Below are 24585 nucleotides of genomic sequence, written 5' to 3' on the forward strand. Positions count from 1 at the left end.
TTTCCTTCGTGAAACCTAAGGGAACATTAACACATCCTCTTGGATCACATATTCATAATAGTTTTGGAGTGAGTCCAGGAGAGAGTGTGTGTTCTCTTTCGGTTTTGCTGAGTGCCTCTACCACTTTGGTAGCAAATTTACCCTCTGCAATGAACAGAATGCTAATTGCATGCAAATTTCGCAGCACAGGCTCATTATTCACCTCATTGCAAATTCTGAGCTATGCAGTGTGAAAGTGATGGCAGGATATGACCCCAAGGTTAGGAATGAAAATGTGTCCACGGCATCATAAATCAGGGGAAATGCATGGCAAAGTCAGTCTAATGCTCATAACTGGCTGGAGAATGCCAATAAGTTTTTATATTAAACAGTTTTACTGTAGGAAGTGGGGGAAAGGCCAATCACTTAATGTCTTATAAGTATCTCTTCATTTTCTCCTTCAGATAGATGTTCTTTGAAACGCTTGAGGTGGATGCAACCTTCAGGCTTATTTATTTATCTATTTTCACATACGGGAGTCCATAAGATAAAACCGTATGGGCCCCCTCTGTTAAAAAAGAAATAGAGATGATTGCTCTCGCTGCTCTTCTAAGATAGCACCACAAAAGCAATTGCTCTATCTAGAATTATTGAAAACTACCAAATTAGTCTTCGTTCTCCGACTAGGGTTGCCAGACTCAATAGTGGACAGGACTTCTGTGCCTTTAATTGCCCTGCTCTCTTTTGAGTCTGGAAACCTCAAAGAGAAACCAGCAGACCCTTTGTTTAATTTCCAAGCAAAGGGTCTGCTGGTTTCTCTTTAAGGTTTCCAGACTCAAAAGAGAGCAGGGCAATTAAAGGCACAGAAGTCCTGTCCTCTATTGAGTCTGGCAACCCTATCTCCGACAGAACTTGTTAGGAAATTCATCATTAGGTATGTTGGAAGCTGCCCAGAGTAGCTGGGGAAACCCAGCCACGTGGGCAGGGTATAAATAATACGTTGTTGTTGTTGTTGTTGTTGTTGTTGTTGTTGTTGTTGTTATGCCAAGCAAAACCATGAAATTTGGTTGAGATATGGTGGCCAATGAGGTAAGGTTTGCTGGCATAGCTGCCAAGTTTTCCCTTTTCTCACGAGGAAGCCTATTCAGCATAAGGGAAAATCCCTTAAAAAAAGGGATAACTTGGCAGCTATGTTTGCTGGTGGGAATTGCTGGCTTCCTCTACTGGGCAACTGAGGTTGGAGGCAAATGTAGGTCCTTACTAACATCTGTCAGGAGATGACAGTGAGGCAGAGCACAGTCCAGTCAGCATCGTGCAAGCACCTGGTTGTTTGCTGGCTAGCACCTTTCCAAATGGCCGTAGCCCACTGACATCATGGTGCTAACTGCCCTGCTGCTGCATTCGCCTCCCACAACCCCAAAACAGTGATTCTTGCTTGTGAACTACCCTACTGGCTGCAGCTGTATATGAGGCTCTTAAAAGCATCAGACCAGACATCCCTCAACTGTAAATGTCGTAATGACGTCACAGAAATCTTTGGTGTGTTTTCATAGGATGCTAGTCATCTCATCTCACACATATATGTAATACATAGTACCACTGTATTCTGCTCTGGTCAGACCTCACCTGGAGTGCTGTGTCCAGTTCTGGGCACCACAGTTCAAAAGAAGGATACTGACAAGCTGGAACGTGTCCAGAGGAGGGCAACCAAAATGGTCAAAGGCCTGGAAATGATGCCTTATGAGGAACGGCTTAGGGAGCTGGGTATGTTTAGCCTGGAGAAGAGAAGGTTAAGGGGTGATATGATAGCCATGTTCAAATATATAAAAGGATGTCATATGGAGGAGGGAGAAAGGTTGTTTTCTGCTGCTCCGGAGAAGTGGACACGGAGCAACGGATTCAAACTACAAGAAAGAAGATTCCGCCTAAACATTAGGAAGAACTTCCTGACAGTAAGAGCTGTTCGGGAGTGGAATTTGCTACCAAGGAGTGTGGTGGAGTCTCCTTCTTTGGAGGTCTTTAAGCAGAGGCTTGACAGGCATATGTCAAGAATGCTTTGATGGTGTTTCCTGCTCGGCAGGGGGTTGGACTGGATGGCCCTTGTGGTCTCTTCCAACTCTACGATTCTATGACTCTATGATTCTATGATATGTTCCTGGTCTTTAAAATCTGACGCTTATATCAAGTGAGCAGCGAAGATTGTTCTTGGTTGGCAATCTATTTGTTAATTTCTCGGATTTGTTTCTTCAACAAGCCCAGTTCAATGAGGTTTTAATATGTCCCCCAAAATGGTCTTAAGGTTCAGGTAGGTACATATGGGATAAGGCGGTTTTTAAAACCAGCACTTTAGATAGGACCCAGAAAAAGTTGAGGTACATATGGGATAAGGTGGTAGTAATAATAATAATAATAATAATAATAATAATAATAATAATAATAATATTTATTGTGGTCAAAGACCAGCTCACGTAACACAATAGTGACAGCATTCATAAAGATAAAATATATAATTAGAGTAGATTGCAGCAATAGCTCCTGAGTTAAAATTGAGATATATACATACTGTTCATCTGTGCGGCTGAGATTTGGGCTACCATAAAAATTGATCCTAAGGCGCCCCAGAAGGGGACTTCAGATTTTCCCTACTGGTAGTAAGCTATTTTATTCTAGGGGATGATCGGTGCCTACAGATCTGGGCACAGAATCTGGCTACCAGCCAGGTCGTCTTGTGATCTTTGCCTAAGAGGACAGAATTAAGTTTAGACTTGTCTGGTAGATCGGCGAGCCTCTTCAGGAAAGGGTCGATGGTTTCTCCAAGAATCTCATCATAAAAAGGACATTTTAAAAATATATGTTTGGGGCTTCCTGTTTCCCCTAATGGGCAGGCGCAAAGTCTCTGTGCATGGGCAGAGCAACACCGGAAGTCGCTTCTACGCATGTCCGGACATGCACAGAAGGAGCCTCCGTGGCTGGCAGGAGCTGCTTTGAAAATCCGGGGGAATTACAGGATATTTCCCCATTCGGGACAACAGCGGGAAACGGCTTTAAAAACGGGGGTTTCCCGCGAAAAAAGGGAGACTTGGCAGCTATGTGGGAATGTGCAGGGTAGTCCCAGCTCCTCGTTGCCAATGCATGCCACAACAACACTCTCCCCAATGTGTGATCAGCATGAAAGACTCCCTTCACAGTAGGAGGAACCAGGGGGCTTGTCCCTGTAGATAGAGCCAGACACACATATATCACACCTTGCATAGAGTGCCTTCAGACTGGTGCTGTTGTATCAGCCATAGTTGTTGCTGGTGTGCGCATCATCATCTGGGATTGGGGCTAGCTCATGCAAGGTGTGAGGCTAACCCTCTCTAGACTCTTCACACATTTGGTACCTACATGCACCAAACACCTGAAGAGGACTTATGGAACCTTAAACGAAATCCCATTTATTATGGCATGCAATTTCATGGACTAGAGTCCACTGCATCATGTAATTCGCATTTAGCAGAATGGACCCCAAGGGTCATCTCGTCCAACCTGCTGCAATGCAGGAATCTCAACTAGCTCATACTTGACAGATGGCCATCCAACCTCTGCTGAAACAAGGGGCTTGTAGAACTTGGAGTTCAGTGAAAAAGCATTTTTATTGTACACTGCCATGATATTTTTTGAATGAGTTGGCGGTTTAGAATTAATATTATCAATAAATACTGTAAATATAAGTAGAGCCTGTGACAAGTAAATCAGAGCTGAAATGTATTCAAAATAAGCCCAGCGACCTTTGTAGCTGGGGATAACCTTAGCATGGTTTTTGAGGTTTCAAGTCCTGTTGAATAAAAATGTACTAACATCTGTAGTAGGACAGGATAGCAAATAAAATCTGTTCAGACCCAAATGAATGAAATTAAACTTCTTGTTAGTTGTAATTCAGCAGTTCTATACTGGAATTTTCCTTCTAAATTCCATCTTTAAACTGATTAATTGAGGAAAGTTGTGCTATAATAAATGTTACAGGTAGGTAGCCGTGTTGGTCTGACGTAGTCGAAATAGAGTCACTCCTATCAGCCAATCACCCATTCCCACCACCCTTCTGAGTATTACCCCTCCCCACCCTCTGACTCTACAGAAGGGTCTGGTGACTTCTGTTTCAGTGTATCTGAAGAAGTGTGCATGCACACGAAAGCTCATACCAATGACAAACTTAGTTGGCCTCTAAGGTGCTACTGGAAGGATTTTATTTTATTTTTTATAATAAATGTGTTTGCCTTTAAGGTACTACACTATTGTTTTTATGGCAAAAGGCAAATAAGCTTCTCTATATATATATACTGAACCGGGGTTGTTCAGGCTCAGTTACATATGCTAGAAAAATCATGAATCAGGTACCCAGTGTTTACTGGCATTACAAAAAAAGGGAATCATACACATTAAAATAGATGACAAATTAAGAACACATTTGCAGAATTGCAAAATATATTATTTAAGAGAAAACCATTGCAGAAGGGAAAAAAACCTGATGAGATGTTATTTCTGGCTGACAAAGGAACCAGTCTCCCATGGACCTGTAATATCTGCTGGCATCCCTCGTTTCACACTCATGGAGTAAATCAGATCTGATTATTTTGATTGAGCAATTGGAAGCTGGAGACTGAACATTGTCATCATTTGTAACGGATTGTCCAGGAGGTGGCAGCAACATGCTGCATAACTAGGGACAATGACTTCTCTTTCTGTCTCACAGACACATGAGCAAAAGCAGGGGTCCCCAGACTTACCCGGATTTGGGCCAGTGCCTGCCGAGCCGATCGCACGGCAGGCCGGAGGGCAGGGGAGTGCGCGCGCAGTGGGTCGGAGGGCGGAGGAGTGTGCGCCCATGCGCATGCGCACACACACTTACTGGCGCGGTGGCGCGCTTCCAGGTCGAAAAAATCGTCGGAAATCGTTTGTGCACATGCGTATGGGCCTCCCCCGACCCGGAAGTGCACCGGAAATGACCTCTTCTGGGTCGGGAGAGGCCCATACGCATGCGCACAAACGATTTTTGGCACTTTTTTCCGATCTGGAAGTGTGCCGCCGCGTTGCACGCTGTTAGAGCGGGCGGCGGCAGCGGGCGGCAGGGGTCGTCGCGGGCCGGATTGGGAGGCCAATTGGGCCGCATCTGGCCCGCGGGCCATAGTCTGGGGACCCCTGAGCAAAAGTGTTGTTATTGTTGCTAAGATTTATACAGTGCTTTTCTATTTAAAAAATGTTTAGGGGTACTCTCATTTTCCTACTCATATTGAAATACTGCCCTTCAATGAGGCCAAACTTAGATTCATAAAATGTTTAGGGGTATGCATCCCCCTGCATCCCCCCAGAAAAAAATATATATACATACTGCCCTTCTTCATCCACAGATCTCAGGGCAGTTCACAAGATACTTTTTCTTAATGTTTCAGTCAACAGAGAGAGGTGTGCTGTGATTTGATGGCTAGTTGAAGGGATGGGACCCATGAAGGAAACTTAGGAGGGTCCATTTTATTGGATCTCACCCGTGTGCAAGTCCACACACACATCTCCCTCATTCTGTTCTCTGCGCTTGGTAACAATGCAGTAAGTGTTCCAAGAAGCAAACAAAGGACACACAAAAGGGAAGTGGCTTTGTGATTAGTTAGAAATATGTCTGGACTCACTGCATTTCTTATTTCAGAACAACATGTGTACATGTGGTTTCTCTTTCTCCTCTCTCACTCCACCCCATCTCCTGTCTGGTTGCTCCATTCCCTTTCCCCCAGACCCTCAGACCCCTCCCTTTGCCTTCTTTTTGTAATTTTTATTTCTAATTTTCATTTATATACATTTAACCATAATTTTAACATTAATCATCTATTCTCTCTCTCTCTCTCTCTCTCTCTCTCTCTCTCTCTCTCTCTATATATATATATATATATATATATATATATATATATATACATATATATATCGTGTGTGTGTATATTCCGGCGTATAAGACGACTGGGCGTATAAGACGACCCCCAACTTTTCAACTTAAAATATAAAGTTTGGGATATACTCACCGTATAAGAAATGCAACCCGATGTATAAGACGACCCCCGACTTTTGAGAAGATTTTCCTGGGTTAAAAAGTAGTCTTATACGCAGGAATATACAGTATATAATGTTATAATATCCTGCCCTCTCATTTGCTATGCTTGCTGTTCATCTGCTCAGGTGCTGATCTGAGCCTTGAAAAGCCCATAGAGCTGAAACAGGAAGTGGAAAAGAACATTGCTCTTCCAACTACCTCCTTCAGCTTATTTATTTATTTATTTATACCCCGCCCATCTGGCTGGGTTTCCCCAGCCACTCTGGGGGGGCTCCCAACAAAATATTAAAAGCATGATAAAACATCAAACATTAAAAACTTCCCTAAACAGGGTTGGCTTCAGATGTCTTCTAAAAGTCAGATAGTTGATTATTTCCTTGACATCTGATGGGAGGTGCCACCACCAAGAAGGCCCTCTGCCTGGTTCCCTGTAACCTCACATCCCACAGTGAGGGAAGCGCCAGAAGGCCCTCGGCGCTGGACCTCAGTGTCCGGGCTGAGTGATGGGGGTGGAGATGCTCCTTCAGGCATACTGAGCAGAGGCCGTTTAGGGCGTTAAAGGTCAGCACCAACACTTTGAATTGTGCTCAGAAACGTACTGGGAGCCAGTGTACAGTATTTCAGGACCGGTGTTATGGGTGCCTTTTCCAGGGCAGGGGGAGCTAACCCCACATACCACCTCATGGCAAAAGGATGGGGCCAGTAGGTGGCACACCTCAGAGGTTTTGCAAGTACCAAGGGAAGGCCTTAAGAGTGCAGATGCACAGGCATCAGAATTAGACCACGGTAGCACTGCGTGGTTTGAGTGGGCAGGTTTCATTCACACACGCCCCTGTAGATGCTAACCATTTGGGGACACATCTTGAAAGCCTTGCAACAGGCAAACAATAATGCAGGAGGCAACAGCAAAAGAAACCCAGCGCCATGAAGGCCTGGGTGACGCAAGGAATGGCTAGAGATACCCAGATGGGTTGTGGCTGGTGATAAATCCTTCACAGTAACACCTTGAAAATTGGCTCCCTTCCCTCATGTGGGTTTTTGGAACCACAACAATATCTTGTGGGTTTTAAAAGTATGGATAATCAGAGTGTGGAGAAAGTTGCAAGAGAAGCTCGCAACAGATTTGAGAGTGGTGTGGTGGCAGTTATGAGCACATGATTAATGATTATTTGAGACCAGGAGAGGGCAGCATGCCACTAAATTATCTTAGCTTGCTTGAAAAATCTTCTGTTTTAAATAAATCACATCTTATTTCATATAGTGGCAAGGTTTGTGCGTTTATTTCTGTGTGTGTGTGTGTGTGTGTGTGTGTGTGTGTGTGTGTGTGTGTGTGTGGATATACATCTAGTTATATACATACTTGCTAACAGTACGGTGTAGTTTGGAAGGAGGTCTCGTAGCTTTTCTGCAATGGCCAGCAGACACTCCCACATCCGGCGAGTGAGGGGGGAATTTCTTCCACCACCCCCCCCAGTTCTTCCAAAATGACAAAAAGCAATGCATTGATACAAGAGTTTTAAGGAATTGGTGGAGTCAAAGTTTCCTTCGGAGGTCAAGGAAACGTCCAAACCAATATAATTGCGTAAGGAATCCAGAATGTGACACAACCTTAACAAAGTCATTTTGAAATCACTTGACAGTAAATTTCCCTGTAAGTTCCTAGCCTAGAGCTGAGGAGAATCCTTTGCTTTCTAACTGCCTTCTCCTAGACAATCCTGATTTCTCAAATGTTAAGTACAAGCTGGCTCTTGATGCAGCCTGATGGGGACCTCAAGGCGATGCCAGAGCCCCCTGCAGCCAGCAAGAAGAGTGCCGTCAAGAACTTGACATTGAATGTGTCATGTCACGCAGATAGATGGTAAATCAGAGGACTGAGAGCTGCCATTTGCAGGACCAACGACAAGAACTGTACATATCTGTGGGGTTTTCATATTGCTTCAATATGACTGGCAACCGGCAATTTAGTGCACATTGTTTCTGACAGTGTGTCACTCTGGCGCTCTGCAGATGAATGATAAGCGGCTTCAAAGCATGTAGATTCCGCCTTTTGGACAATAGCTTCAAAAACAATAAAAAATAAATAAAAGCCCTGGGATCAATTCAGGGAGTGAAAAGCCCACTGTGAACTCGTTTATGAAGGAATGTTAAAGGATCGTTTTGGACGTAGTCAGAACAATTTATTCATTTGCCATTTGACTCCTTGTTACTGCTACCCACAACAGGTTCTACCTGGATATCCCTTGCCCTGGTTGTCCAAGGGATATTATTATTATTATTATTATTATTATTATTATTATTATTTATACCCCAGCCACTCTCTGGGCGGCTCCCAACAGAATATTAAAAAAACAATAAAACAACAACTCAATGAAGTTAGTTAATAGCAAGGGCTAAAGGTAAAGGTAAAGGAACCCCTGACCATTAGGTCCAGTCGTGTCCGACTCTAGGGTTGCGCGCTCATCTCGCATTATTGGCCGAGGGAGCCGGCGTATAGCTTCCAGGTCATGTGGCCAGCATGACAAAGCCACTTCTGGCAAACCAGAGCAGCACATGGAAACGCCGTTTACCTTCCCACTGTAGCGGTTCCTATTTATCTACTTGCATTTTGATGTGCTTTCGAACTGCTAGGTTGGCAGGAGCTGGGACCAAGCAACGGGAGCTCACCCCGTCACGGGGATTCGAACCGCCGACCTTCTGATCAGCAAGCCCTAGGCTCAGTGGTTTAACCACAGCGCCACCTGGGTCCCAATAGCAAGGGCTATTAACTGATAAATCTGAGACTTAGCAGCTAAGATCTAATCTCCTCCTAGGGATAATTAGAACCTATTCTGTGGTATTCATGCATTCTGAACTGGTCAGGGACTGGGAGGAAAGATCTGCACTCCACATCTAGTGCCTGTGTAGAGGAGATTACCTCTGGTTTCCTAAAGTCACGGGTTATACATCTGCAACTGAACAGCTGACGATCCAGTGCAGATGTAACGTTCTTGGTTTGTAAGCGTCATGTATGGTTTCCCAGTTCTGTTGTAACAGGAAAATTAGATTTACCATTACGGCATGCCGTGAAGAAGAAGAAGGAAGTAGGGATTAGACCCAATGCTGTCCTTGATCAAATAAGCCATGGGTTTATTAGACTGACATTGTTTTGCCTGAACCAAGCTCCTCAAGCTTTTCCTTAGGCAGGTTCTGCTGACATACCTGTGGCACACCATGTGCCCGCTATATTAACATTTCTTGCAATGCCACAAGCAGCTGTAAGGAAAACCAAGAGCAGAAAGCTCTCGCGGGCCCTTGCGCACGTGGCAAGGGCATCAACTTTTAATCGAGAAAACACCTGGTGCAATGATCATCAGTAGGGAGCCACAAACCATCACAGCTCTCTGACAAATATACCCATCTGATACATTTGTTTCCAAACACACCTATTTTTAGGTGTAAACTTCATTTAAAAAAAAATCTCAAATGTCTATTTGAGAAATATGGTAATATGATGCATGGAGAGGAACACTTATTTTGATGCCTCTTGCAAGTTGGTCGCAGTCTGCTTTCGTCTTTGGACTACAGCCAGGGGTGGGGGGCAGCAGTTTGTGGGCACATTTTCAAACTGGAGGAAATCTTGCAGGTGACACCCGCTTGCCGCAGCCATGCCTGCCTGAACCACAACTCCCCTCCTCCCCCCCCCCAGCTGCATTCGCATCACAGCCACACACACCCATTCACTCCCGCCTTCCTTATCAGCACTTAGGCTTGGAAATGTGTGGGGGTTTTTTCATGCCATGGGGTGATCTTCCTGGAGTAGCACTCCCACAAATCCCACCCCCTTTACAGGAGATATTAGACTTGAAAGAAGCCGCCTGTGGTAGCTAATAGGAGGCTTTTTTTCAAGCCTAATTTCAGCTGTGAAGATGCACAAGGACAGGGTCCTATATGTGCCAGGGAGGGCCTATATGGCATAGCTGCCAAGTACCCCGTTTTCCCCGGGAAACCCCCATATTTTCTTACCGTTTCCCACAGGTGTCCCAAATGGCAAAATACCCCGTATTCTCCCGGATTACGGAGCTCCTGTCGGTGGCCATGTTCTTCTAGTGCCGCGCCGGCACCGGAAGTCGCTTCTATGCATGTCCAGAAGTGCGTAGAAGCGACTTCCGGTGCCGCGGCGCTGCTGATCCCGGATTTTTCAATCCGGAACTTGGCACCTATGCTTTATGGGCACATCTGCGCCATCAGGCACCATCCTCACAACTCTGCAGTCCAGTCCCATTTGCTCCCTTTTATTGTTCCCTGTTCTGCCTAATGACTGCTCTGTGGACAAGAACGTTCCATGGCATATATTGATTATCAGTAGGCCAAGGTCTTACTCTGTGCCCCTAGGATAATGAATGTAGTATCCCAGCATTCTCTCTTCCTCTAAGTAGAAACCTGTGCACTTCAAGACTGGTTATGATCCCAAATTATAATCGAGGAGAGGTTTCATATACTGGGGTTTCAACTGATAGAGATAGAGATAGAGATAGAGATGATGATATAGCTATAGATATAGATTAGATATAGATATAGATAGATATTTAAGTGGCTGCATAAATATTTGCAGATGCTGCCACTTCGAAGAATTCTACCGTCATCACCTGGTGCTATTTAAGTGTTCTGATTTTCCTGCAGGTTAGCCAATATACATTTGCCATGTGCAGTTACCGAGAGAAAAAAGCTGAGCCCCAAGAGCTCTTGCAGCTTGATGGATACACGGTGGACTACACAGACCCACAGCCAGGTAGATAAGTTGGCTGGTGCTCTTTATTTTCTGGTTGCCTGTTTGTTTGCTGCACAGTTATGGCCCTAATCAGGATTTGTTCCATTTATTTCTGCAAGCTGCTTATTTTCTATTTGTTGTTGCAAGCTACGAAAGGGGCCCTTAAACTGGTACCTTCTGATCCCACATGGTGTGATAAAATCCTACAGATTACACTTTCCTGTCATTGAAAACTGCCCTAAGTCTTTTCATCCTTAATGATATGATCCTCAAATTGTACTCACGGGCAACTGATTGATTGGTGCGTGTGAGGCAAGGGTCTCTTCCACATCTCTCCCAAGTCTTTGATTATGGGATATTTGATTATGACGGAAGGGTGGCAGTGGTGGCAGAAGTCTTGGTAGCCAATGCCATAGATTAGGCCTGTTAACACTAGGGAGGAAAGTAAGAGGAAGGGCTTTGCCGTAACTTGTTGCTCTTCAAGGAGGTTGAGTACGTGCCTGTTTAAAGACTTGCCTGGAGACTGCAACATCTTAAGCAGGCATCCCCAAACTTCGGGGGTGGTGAGGTCCAGTACCGAGGGTCTTCTGGCGGTTCCCTTGTTGCGAGAAGCCAAGTTGCAGGGAACCAGGCAGAGGGCCTTCTCGGTAGTGGCGCCCGCCCTGTGGAACGCCCTCCTGCCAGATGTCAAAGAGAAAAACAACTATCAGACTTTTAAAAAACATCTGAAGGCAGACCAGTTTAGGGAAGTTTTAATGTTTAATAGATTATTGCATTTTAATGTTCTGTTGGAAGCCACCCAGAGTGGCTGGGGAAACCCAGCCAGATGGGCGGGGTATAAATAATAAATTATTATTATTATTATTATTATCTTCCCTGACCACTGGTCCTGTTAGCTAGGGCAGTGTTTCTCAACCAGTGTGCCTCCAGATGTTTTGGGACTACAACTCCCATCATCCCTAGCTAGCAAGACCAGTGGTCAGGAATGATGGGAGTTGTAGTCCCAAAACATCTGGAGGCACACTGGTTGAGAAACACTGAGCTAGGGCTCATGGGAGTTGTAGGCCAAAACATCTGGAGGGCCGCAGTTTGGGGATGCCTGATCTTAAGTGTCAAGAGCAGAAATACCATCACATAGAATCTGGCACAGTCACTTTCCAAGGGTTGGTTCTACATTATGTGTGTCCATTTATTTGTAGGGCTGGGAAAGACTATGTAAACGCTATGGAGCTAGATAGTCCAAAGGTCAGACTTGGAATAAGTCCACTTCCTACATTCCTAAATTTCATTTGACCCTAGTCGTTTGCCCCCTTGTGCTTGCTGGATTGGACGCTAAAAGTCTTTTGCCCGAACAATCATACGAAGCAGGGGCTTCAGATTCCCCCTGCATCTTGCAGCTTTCTGCACCCCATCACATTTCTTTCTGGAGAATCTCCTGGCCTTCAGGCGCAGCTTTCCTGGAGGCATGGGAGACTATGGGCAGGAGGGGAGAAAACATAGGACCCCAGCCACTGAATCACAAATCACATCTCCAATTGCTGCCATTCTAATTGCTGGTTTTTTTGTCTCCTTCAGGTTTGGAGGGCGGCAGAGCATTTTTTAATGCAGTGAAAGAAGGCGACACGGTGATTTTTGCAAGCGACGATGAGCAGGACCGGATCCTGTGGGTCCAAGCCATGTACCGAGCCACTGGCCAGTCCCACAAGCCTGTGCCCCCCACTCAAGTTCAAAAGCTTAATGCTAAAGGAGGAAATGTGCCCCAGCTAGATGCCCCAATCTCTCAATTTTGTAAGTAGAACAAGCTCTAATTAAAGTAAAGAGAGAGAGAAGTAGTTTTTTTTGGGGGGGGGTTGCTCAAAAGGTTGCTTGTTCATAAATGGGGGAGCAAGGGTGGGCTCCAACTTTTTCAAAATACACTTTACATTGGTTTATCTTCACATCTGAGGATTCTGGATGCTGTGCGCAGTGGACTGAGAAAAGAATCCTATTGGGAAACATCCAGAGTAAAGTCTAAAATGCAATACTTGATGGAAAGGTTCTCAGAGGAAATGCCTCAGAAGGCTATAGGGTATTCCACACTTCTCCCTTACAACAATTGCATAAACATCCACCCAGGGCTGCCCATTTTCAGTTCTTCTCTGTGCTTTCCATTTTTTATGGGACAAACCATTAGGACAGCCATATTCTGTCCCATAACAAAATGCCAGCCTTCCTCAGTTTGGTACTATCTAGATCAGGCATCCCCAAACTTCGGCCCTCCAGATGTTTTGGACTACAATTCCCAACATCCCTGACCACTGGTCCTCTTAGCTAGGGATCATGGGAGTTGTAAGCCAAAACATCTGGAGGGCTGCAGTTTGGGGATGCCTGATCTGATGATCAGGAATGATGACAGCTGTAGTCCAAAAACATATGGAGGCTACAATGCCAGGATACAATGCCAGGAATCTGCCATCTTTTCAAGACTGGCGTTCTGATATAGGACAGCATAGGCTGTCTTCTGCTGGTGTTGTTTTAGATTAGAAAAAGTAGGTGTATTGTAAATGTGTAAATCCAGTCACTTAACACCTTCTGTGTCCTCCAAATCAGCTGTAGATCAGAAGCACTTTTTTTTTTTTACTGTATCTGTTATCCAAATTTAAACAACCAGGAACCCAGCCTAGCAAACTGCACAGATAGTCAGGATTGTATTTGTTAGTTACAGGAAACCAGAACCTCTTAACCCAAGACCAAACAAATCTGTGGTGCCCTCGTGGTTTTCAGCCACTAGATTGTAACTTTTTCATTGTACTAATCAATTTACTGTTTTTAAACTGTTTATTTTAAGAGTTTTAAACTCCACAAACACGTAACTTATTTCCATTCACAAATGTCACCTTTCAAAAGAAATAGATTCATTAGCAGATTCATTAGCAGTGCAATCTTATGCATGTCTACTCAGAAATACGACCCATTGGATTAAATGGGGTTTGCTTCCAGGTAAGTGTGTATAAGATTGCAAACTTAATCATGCAATTTGAGAGATATTTATTTGTTTATATTATTAATTATGTATCCTCCCTTCCTCTCAAAGAAGCCCAGAGCGTCAAACAAAAAAACCAGGAGAATTTAAAACCAAGTACCGGTAACACTTTTAACTAGATCAGAGACATGATTTTGGGAAGAGGTTTAGAAGAATGGTACTTATTGTGCTGCTAAGATTGTTAAGTTGTCCCATGGAGAAGGAGCGTCTCCACCCCCCATCGTTCTGCCCAGAAACCAAGGTCCAGTACCGAGGGCCTTCTGGCGGTTCCCTCGTTGCGAGAAGCCAAGTTGCAGGAAACCAGGCAGAGGGCCTTCTCAGTGGTGGCGCCCGCCCTGTGGAACTCCCTCCCATCAGATGTCAAAGAAAAAAACAGCTACCAGATTTTTAGAAGACATCTGAAGGCAGCCCTGTTTAGGGAGGCTTTTAATGTTTAATAGATTATTTTATTTTATTTTTCTGTTGGAAGCCACCCAGAGTGGCTGGGGAAACCCAGCCAGATGGGTGGGGGTATAAATAATAAATTAATAATAATAATAATAAATAAATAAATAAATTTCCAGCACAATGTTTGGTGTAGGACATTGACCAGTTTCAGCTTAAAAAGTTGGTTTGTGGAGCTTACTCACATGAGCCCTATGCAGCTATATAATAATAATAATAATAATAATAATAATAATAATAATAATAATAATAATAATAATATTTATACCCCGCCCATCTGGCTGGGTTTCCCCAGCCACACTGGGCGGCTATTGCAGATTATACATGTGTAGATTATACTGCCTGCATAGGGACGTAAATAAATAGACCCTAATGGGCATAGGGTGAAACTTTGTGATCTGTATAATCCATACATTGCAATGTACAGATTGAGTAATTTGTGTCTATGTGCATTGGGGCCTATTGTGCGCTTAACCTCCTTCGCAGATGTTATAATGTCAAGTACTGTATGTCAATGAGGTGGAGCTCATCAGCACAGTCACTCATGATTCTCCCATTCTCCACAATTTGATTATAACCTTTCCAGAGGGTTGTGATTGCTTCTACATGGTGGAATCAACCAATTGCATGAACAGTAAACCAACGATGAGCTGACACACTCTTCAGCCTTCTCACTAAGACTCCTGAAAATCAAAGGTTTCTAAGCAGCCCAAAATCAAAGGTTTTGCCAAGTCAGCATCAGCCCTCCTTGCCCTCTAATAATAATAATAATAATAATTTATTAGTTATACCCCACCCATCTGGCTGGGTTTCCCCAGCCACTCTGGGTGGCTTCCAACAGAACATTAAAATGCAATAATCTATTAAACATTAAAAGCTTCCCTAAACTGGGCTGCCTTCAGATGTCTTCTAAAAGTCTGATAGTTGTTTTTCTCTTTGACATCTGTTGGGAGGGTGTTTCACAGGGTGGCCCCACTACCAAGAAGGCCCTCTGCCTGGTTCCCTGCATCTTGGCTTCTCGTAGTGAGGGAACCATCAGAAGACCTCAGTGTCCGTGCAGAACGATGGGGTGGAGGCACTCCTTCAGGTATACTGGACTGATGCCATTTAGGGCTTTAAAGGTCAGCACCAACACTTTGAATTGTGCTCGGAAACGTACTGGGAGCCAATGTAGGTCCGGTGTTATGTGGTCTTGGCGGCCGCTCCCAGTCACCAGTCTAGCTGCCGCATTCTGGATTAATTGTAGTTTCTGGGTCACCTTCAAAGGTAGCCCCACGTAGAGCGCATTGCAGTAATCATGTGTTGAAGGCTCTGGCAGATTTGAAATGCATCAAAAGTGCTTGCCTTTACTACACGGACACTTAAGACACCTCACTACTGATCATGTTTTAGTTCCTTTTCCCCCTACAGAGTATACCTGTGAGGGTTTTAAAAGTTTTTGAGAACTATTTAGTTATGCCGATATCGTTTTATCGCATGCTTGCATAGCTTGGACTCTTATTCTGGCTTTATTATTGCCCAGCCAAAGCTTGGTTTTCATTTCAGTATGAATGAAAACATGGCATGATGCAGACCAGTTGAAGGTCATTCCTTTCATGGTTTCCCTTCTGTTGCCTGTTACAAGAGGAAAACTTCCATTGACTTAAGTGGCAGTTCGACTGATTGGTGGATTGAAATGCTACCGCATTGGGCCTTATAATGGCATGTGCATCCTCGCTCCCATCACACACACACACACACACTGCACACATTAGGAACAGCCCATTTTCATGATTCTAATGAGATGACACGTTTGTGACACAGGTAAGTAAACAGCATACTTTTCTGAATTGCTTGTACAAGGACACCACAGAGCAGTCTGATGGCCTTTCCTAGCTCAATGAATGGCTGGCTGATCCAAGAATGAGTCGTAAGAATACTTCTCCTTGACATAATCTAATACTCTTCCCCATTTCTAGCATTCCATGTGCTCTGTCTTTACCTAGATGGCACCTTTCAGGATTCCGAATTTCCTGTTTCGCTCTTCAGTTCTTACAAGAATGGTCTCCTTTCCCCGCAATCCCTAGCTGGCGAAGTGTGGGGGACATACAAATCTCAGGCCAATGGAATCTCCCTGATCAGCATCGGGAGCCTCCATAATGATTTCTAAATGGCCCCCCCTCTCCTCTTTTTGACCCCTCATAATCCTGCAGGTGCTCCTCATCTGAGAACGTACCACATTCTTGGGTACCGCAGGGATTCCAAAATGAGACAATGGAAATTCAAGACTTAGCTATGGCTGCACCAGATTGCTCCCCTGCTTTGGGATGGGCCAAGCGTATCGCAGAATGTGGCCCCTTCCCCGATCCATCCCCCCGCTTTCAGCCTTGTATCTCTAACTCCATGTTGAGCAAGCCTCTTGAGGCCAAAAGAGATAGGAAAAGACAGAACATGTCAGGGCGCTTGTGCACACATTATGCATTTCCTCTTAGTGGGTTAACTGCTGAGCTCCTTATATTAAAAGATCTAGTGATCTTGATACCCAGATTCTGCCAGAGTTATATTCCTAGCATAGCTGTTTATAAAACTGACCAGCTGATAAGAGCAATCATGTGCTCCGTTGTGGAATATCTCTTCCCTGGAGACATTCCCTCTCATTTGCAGGCTTTGCTTCACATCCACATCATACATTTAAAGCAGGCATGTCAAACCTGTGGCCCTCCAGATGTTTTGGCCTACAACTCCCATGATCCCTAGCTAGCAGGACCAGTGGTTGGGGAAGATGGGAATTGTAGTCCAAAACATCTGGAGGGCCACAGGTTTGACATGCCTGATTTAAAGTATGCATCTTCCCCTGTACATAGCTGCCAAGTTATCCCTTTTTTTAAGGGATTTTCCCTTATGCTGAATAGGCTTCCTCGCGAGAAAAGGGAAAACTTGGCAGCTATGGGCCCCTGTAGAATCCTGAGAACTGCAGTTCATAAAGGGTGCTGTGATCTGCAGCTCTGTGAGGGATAAACTATAGTACTCAGGATTTTACGGGGGAAGCTGTGTGCTTTGAATGTGTGCTAAATGTGCTTTAAAATCTGGGGGGGATGTGGAAGTAGAATTGGCTTTTCCCTGGAGGTAACCGAAATTAGTCTCCTTTCCAGAAACCTGTCCCTAAAGAAAACATCGCATACTCCATCTTAGCAAATGGATGCAGTGGCTGGAGGCAACCCTCTTCTGTGTTCCTATTTCTTCACAAAGTGATTGAAACAGACAACATATGCCAACAAAGTCAACCACAGCAGAGTATTAGGAGGGTAGAAAAGTGCAGACCTTTTAAGTCCTGATCGAAAGAAAATGACTGCTATGTAACATGTGTGGCTTTAGGTAGCTCCAGATAGCTGGAAAACTACCACTAGAGGTTGCTAAAGGTAATCCATAATCTCATAAATAATAATAATAATAATAATAATAATAATAATAATAATAATAATAATAAATCACCATGTTCATACAGTCCTGAGATGAAATGCAGTTACCCTTGGGTTTATATACCACTTAATTGACAAAAACCTCTAAGTGGTTTCCATAAATCAAGGGAGGGGATGAACTAAACAAAAATATTGGGGTGAGTGCATCTTGCAAATGCATAATATGTGCACAGGCCTTTAGCCCAAACCCATGCATCGCAGCTGCTTTTTTTTTTTCCTGCTCACCAAAACACCAGTGAGCTCAGGCTGTGAAAGGTCATGCTTTATTAATGCCTGCATATTTGCATCACTTTTTTTCTTGCATCAGAACACCAAGCTCCTTGTAAAAATGCATCAATGGGCAATAAAAATATATGCAGGTAGAGATATAAGCATCAGAAGTGAGTCCTTTTTATGCACACATGATGAAGACTGCCAGGTACCACACAGGGAAAATAGAGCAGGTCATCCAGTTCCAATGTAAATCAAGTATTGCATTTTAAAGGGTTTCATTTATCTATTTTTCTTCAACCACAGAAAGGTAAGTACTATTGTGAGAGAAACGCTTTTATTCATGTGCATTTAGCTTGCATATCCTTTTTGTTTACTTTTCCTTGTTCACAGTAGCATATAGTTCTTGGCTACATGAAAGGCTTGAAAGAAAGTACACATTAGAGGCACTTTTCATTAGTGTAAAAATTTTTGTTAATGCTTTCATAGATGACATAAATTGCCTAAAGATGGCAGAGCTGCATTGTGTTACTAACCAGGAAAAAACAACAACACTCCGTTCTTACGATGAAGCTGTCTGTAAAACAGAAACTCGAGAACAACACATTTTACAGTTGGGAAACTTGGGAATAATACTGAATTCATTTGGTTCCCACCTAATTTGTCTTAGCAAATGTAAACTTTATGCAACACTCAACTTCCTGTATGATAGCTGGCTTCCAACTTTGAATGAAACAGATAGCTTTTATTTAAGTATATAAAATTTAAAAGTGGAGTGTATTTTTGCGGGCATTTTAAATGCAGAAAACAATAGATCCTGCTATTCATCAGTTTTATAAATCTCAACAATCCCATTTTTTTTGTGAGAGACTGGTACTTTTGTTATTGCTTTTTGTTTTTACCAATAAATCAATAAAAATCAGCACAGCAATCCTATGCATGTTTATTTGGAAGTAAGAGCCACTGTGTTCATTGGAGCCTACTCCCAGGAAAGTATGCATAGGATTTCAGTCTTAGTAAGCTAGAAGGTTCATGCTATATATCCTTTCAGTAAAAGGAAAACAAAAATCTACCCAAAGTCTTTGTTGATTACTCCTAAAATGATGCACAACACCCTTTGGCAATATATAAAGTTTCATGAAACGGCCACTTGTCTGGGGATATCAATTTTTATCTGTTCTGTTTTATTACTGGCACGCTAGCCAAAATGCACACACAGACACACACACTTTCATTTTTAAACCTCCTTTTAAACATGAAAGATTGTTCAGTAATTGTTTCACATATCACCTGTGCTTTTCCTTTCCTTTCCGTTATTTCGTTTTGTTTGATTTGTGATATCTGTTCTATTTTACGATGTTGGTCGCATCACATGCAAAAGATTTGGCTGTTCTTTTTGAGAATCCGTGTGATCCTTTGTTTCACCCTTTATATATTTTGTATATATATTTATATGGCTAGGTTTTTGAGCTTCATTTTTTAAAAAAATCAGCTGTTAAGTGTTGTTGTATATTTGTGTTGTTTTAAAGTTTCTTTATTTTGTCTTTGATTTTCTTATTACTCTTATTATTATTTTTGTTTCATTCTTTGCTTGAACCCAAGTACTCTAGCTGCTAGGTTAGAACTCCTGTCTGCTTTCCTGAGCCTTGTTGCTAGCCTTTATGTTATTCTGGTTTGTTCCTTCTTACCCTGCTAACTTCTAGCTGGACTTAAGGGTAAGTGCTTCCCTGTAGCTAGCACAGATCAGATAATCAGAGTCGATTATCTGACATATGCAATGTGCTTCCCCCCCACCCCTCCTCTTAAATCTTTCTCATGTTTAGATTTTGTAGTATAAATTTTCCATATTATTTTCCTGAATTTAGGTTTGAAATGTAAGTTTTTCCATACTGAAATTAGGATGCATGTGGTGTCTGCATAATTGCCTTCTCTCCCTGGCTTTCATATTGGCATCAACTGATCCTCTTAGTAAAAGCCAACCATTGACATTTTCTTTTCCAGTTTTTTTTTCTTCTTCTTCTTCTTCTTCATCCCAAGGTTGTAAATATGAATTAACATCACAATGAGACTGTAACTATTACCTTTCTTTTGTTTCATGGAACTGACATCTAGTTTTGACTGCTTTGATGCCTGACAACAGATCATTCTGCACTTTGCCAACCTACCCGTTCTTTTTTTGTTTTGTTTCCGCCCCACCCACCCCACCCACCCGTTCCAATGATTAGCTTGGTGTAGTTCACCAGCAGAATGGTGTTAACCCTGGACACTTCCGAGAATAGAAAGGTAGGGCAGTGAGCCTTATGAGGGAAGGTGCTATATGTTAAAGTGGGGGGGGGGGAACAAGAGCAATAATAGTTCCCTGCGGGCGCAAGTATGTCTGCTTATTGAGTAGCAGTTTCCAGTGGTCTAGAAACCAAAAAAAAAATGTGTGTCTTATGTGGTGATCATTTTGGTAGACTTTTGCTTTTTCGTTCTTCAACATATCCATATGTATAACCACATAAGAGAGAGAGAATAGCTTAGAAGGAATAGGGTTTCTTCCTTTATCCCATGGCTCACCTTTCCCCCTCTTCCACCACCACCACTAAAAAGAAAAAGAAAAAGAAAAAATCCATTAAAATGAATGTTTTAGCATGCGGTCTCAAATATAACTCTGCTCTAGCAAAACAACAGTCTTTTTAAAAGGAAGAAAGTGTAAGGAATCTACAGCTGCTAAATCATCTTTTTGTTTCCTTTCCCCTAATCCTGGGTTTTAAAAGAAAGACAAGCTGAGCCCATCCTAATAAAAAACAGGTTCCCCTTCCCCTCCTTGTTAATTTTTAAACAATATGCTGTACTAATTTTTTATTTATGTTCAAAAAGCTGTTCCTCATACAAATGGTGAGTGCACCTTTACTTAAGAGAGAATTGGAGCTTTTACTGGTCATGAGAGCTGGCAAATATGTACCTGAAGTATTCTGAATGCAATAATGAAATGGAGCAGGTGGGTTGACGTACCTCCTGTCCATGAGGCAATACTCCTTTCCCCCCTTTTCTTTCTCTCCCCCCCCCCCCATAAGCATACCCTGGATACCAGGCAGAATTTCTTCACCACTTCTAGCAAATACTCTTATTTTATTTTATTTAAATTCTTTTACTCAATTTTTCCTTTTTTCCTTTTTAGTTCTTTCTAAGTTGGTGGGGGAGGTCTAAAGAGGATCAGATTTGCTATAGAACAGAGTTGGGGTAGAAAAATCTGGATTTTGCTTCTTTAAAAAAAGGAAAAAGAAAAACTGAATGAATTCTGGTCTGACAGTATGTATCTTGCATTAGAATGCATTGCTATCCTCTTAGTTGTTTTATTTTCGGCCATGTGTGTGCTTTTAGTTGCTTTAGTCTCTATTTATCTCTCATGAGAACACTGCTATGTTTTCTTGTATTGTCAACTTGCAGATGCTACATTACAGGAATGCAGTATTATAATACAAATTCAGTTTTCACATTATTATTATTTTTGCATGCACTTCAGATATACTGTAAATCACTGTCTGGACCTTTTAACAGCAATGCAATGCCAAAAAAATCCCCTCTAATTACTCCATTAAAAAAAAAAATCAAAATGCAGTGACTGGCACACCCCTTTGTTTTCGGAAATCTGTTTATTGAATGGCCCACTTAGTTTATTCAGAGTACCACTAAAACATTGCCTATGAAACACTTTTCTTATTGCAATAACATAATTTAGTGATTTACAGTCAAATGCATTACTGGAGAGAAACCATTGAAACAAATTTAAAGTAATATGCTTGTTTGTGCCATAGGGAGTAAAACACTATAAAGCATGGTCAGTTTTGTTTTGTTTTGTTTTGTTTTTAAAGCAACTGAAATAATGCCAAAGAAGGGATCAGTATTGTATGAAAAAAACTTTACTCAAGTGAGAAGTCCTGTAAGAATGATCACGTTGGCTTCAAACCAGGGGCAAAATTATGGCACACCCTAAAACAGCAAGGGAGATAGCAACCTCGTGTAATTAGATTTGGTACGCCAAATGCCAAGATAACCAATAAGGCAGTGTTTAGAACCGAATTATATACTGCTCAGGGTTTTCTCTCTTTCTCTGCCTGTCCCTCCCTCTCCCTCTCTCCCTCTCTCTCTCTCTCTCTCTCTCTCTCTCTCTCTCTCTCCCCCTCGAAATTCTGAAGTGTGCTTGTTCTCCTTACACACTTTGCTGCGGTGTTTTGTTACTAAGTAGTTACTTTCTGTGTATCCATTTAGCGTAGACCTATGAGACTATGAAGGAGCATAGCAGTTCTTCAAAGCATGCAATCGCCTATGTGTACAAGAAGTCCCTTTTGCCCTCTTATCCACTGAAGTCCCTTTTGCCCTCTTATCTGCTGTTGTGCGGAGCTAAAGAAGAGTTAAGAATGGGGTGGGGGGAGAGAGAGAGAGAGAATGTATGCTTGCCTGACTATGCCAATAAAGAATCTTCTAGAAATATCTGTAAATGAATAGCTGCCATCAATCATTGTCATTCCTTTATTTCATGTCTACTGATGAGGTTGACTAGTGTCATTGTTTGTTACTGTCCAAACCATAACTTCATTCTTGTAACGTCAAGCAGATATGACAAGCACACATTTTCCAGATGAATAAAATACAAAGTCACCTTTTAATTTACAATTCGGCAGTTGCTGGTGGTTGCTTTTTAATTTTATATATATATATATATCTTTAAATAAACAAATCTGTTCTAAAATAAAAATGTACTCAGATGCTCATTTGGCTTTTTGAGCTAAAACAAAGCCACTTATTTCCCGCGAAATAAACAGAACAGGTTTTCAGATCCTTGCAAACGAATGAATGCACTCCAGCCTTTTCTAACAGGAATCATTCATGGAATTTTGCACCCATTTGTAAGGCTCCATCAGAATGTGTCTAAACTCTTGATGTAGCAACAAGAAGAAAAATAAATAGAAAGAGAAAGATGCTTGGCGCTTCTGTCTACTTTGGTCAGAAGATTCCACACCCAAAGTGGCCTTTCTACAGCCAACCTTATAGCACCAGGAGGGGGGAAAGGCAGTATTTTTCAAAGCAGTACCTTCCTGATGGCAACATGCCTTTTCAGAAGTGAGGCATATATACAAAACATTATTAATGACAGTAGAGGTTTACAACGTCTGCTGATTTAACCCGCAAATTGTCGTGCTTATAGAGGAACATACTTTAAACCAAGTCAGACCACCTTAGCACTGTCAACACTGATTTGCAAGGACTTTTCAGAGTATCTGGGGGGGGGGTCTTTCCTAGTCTTACCTGCCAATGCTATAAATAGAACCTGGAATCTTCTCTACCGTAGAGATTGCATGCTGATCTGAAGGAGAGCTTTCCTTTTCAACAGCAGCCCCATATGCCTGTAACAGGAAGTCAATCCACATGGTCCCTTGTCCAATGGGGCAACTTTTTAAGCAAGGCTACAGCAGGAAGGGAGCAGCTGAAAAGCCCTTGCTGATTCACAACCAATATCTCTCCCCCCCCCAGGGTTGCCAGACTCAATAGAGGACAGGACTTCTGTGCCTTTAATTGCCCTGCTCTCTTTTGAGTCTGGAAACCTTAAAGAGAAACCAGCAGACCCTTTGTTTAATTTCCAAGCAAAGGGCCTGCTGGTTTCTCTTTAAGGTTTCCAGACTCAAAAGAGAGCAGGGCAATTAAAGGCACAGAAGTCCTCTCCTCTATTGAGTCTGGAAACCCTATTCCCCTCCCCAAAAAAATACATTTTAATGCATGGTGGTGAGAAGAGAAAGAAACATCTCCAAAGAAGCATTCAATTATGAAAGGCTTCCAACCAAAACTTGCAAATAATTTAGAAATGTTTGTGATACCAAACTCCTATTACGGAATCTCCCCACCCTCCCCAAAGCAAAACATTTCCTTGGCCTTCAGCACCATGTTGAATGTGTTGGATTCTTTCTGCAAATGGAAAGGGTCAGGATGCAGCACAGAGGCTCCCGCTGGCAAGAAGGGTGGGGCAATTCTTGTCAAATCCATCTCCCCCCTACTTCAGGCATGGCCAAACTTTGCCCTCCAGATGTTTTGGGGCTACAACTCCCATCATCCCTAGCTAACAGGGCCAGTGGTCAGGAATGGTAGGAAATGTAGCCCCAAAACACCTGGAGGGCAAAGTTTGGCCATGCCTGCCTTACATCCTCCCTACCACACTTTCCCGAAGAGTCCCCCAACTCTGCAGAGCAGTTTCTCGGGGAAGGGGGAATCCATGAACATGGCCTTCGCTTCCCATGAGCGGAGGTGCAAGCCAAAGAATCCTACATGTGCCAAATCCTTTAACATAAAGACTTCCAAAAGTACATTGCTGTGGAAGTTTACATTGTCATTGCTGTTGCTGACAAGATGATCAGGGTTTTAGAAGAACCAAAATAGTTTATTGCTAACCAGTGATTCATTTAAGATCTCTAACAACCATCTGTAATATTCAAGGAATGGCATAAAACCCGCCTAATCCTGATAATTGGTTAAAATCTTTTTTCAAACTATAAAGAATATTTATATTTTAATATAGCTGGCAGGGATTGCACTGAAACCATTAGACCCATATGTAATTTAAAGTGGAGCAGGAGGGAAGGTAACAAAGGACAGTAGGTTTAGATATCATGCT

At 42.7% G+C, this 24585-nt stretch overlaps 1 protein-coding gene across 3 annotated transcripts in view; it reads left to right on the plus strand.

Moving 5' to 3' along the window:
• The window catches only part of CADPS (calcium dependent secretion activator), a 384452-nt gene that overhangs the window by 202705 nt on the left and 157162 nt on the right, over window positions 1–24585 (plus strand). For all 3 annotated transcript variants that reach the window (XM_088662501.1, XM_035106762.3, XM_035106769.3), the window contains exons 10-11: window positions 10715–10823; window positions 12378–12590. In XM_088662501.1, the coding sequence (XP_088518627.1) occupies window positions 10715–10823; window positions 12378–12590 (322 nt within the window). The remainder of the gene's footprint in view (window positions 1–10714; window positions 10824–12377; window positions 12591–24585) is intronic.

The sequence above is a fragment of the Zootoca vivipara genome, chromosome 2, assembly GCF_965207765.1.
Source record: "Zootoca vivipara chromosome 2, rZooViv2.hap1.1, whole genome shotgun sequence".
Lineage (NCBI taxonomy): Eukaryota > Metazoa > Chordata > Lepidosauria > Squamata > Lacertidae > Zootoca > Zootoca vivipara.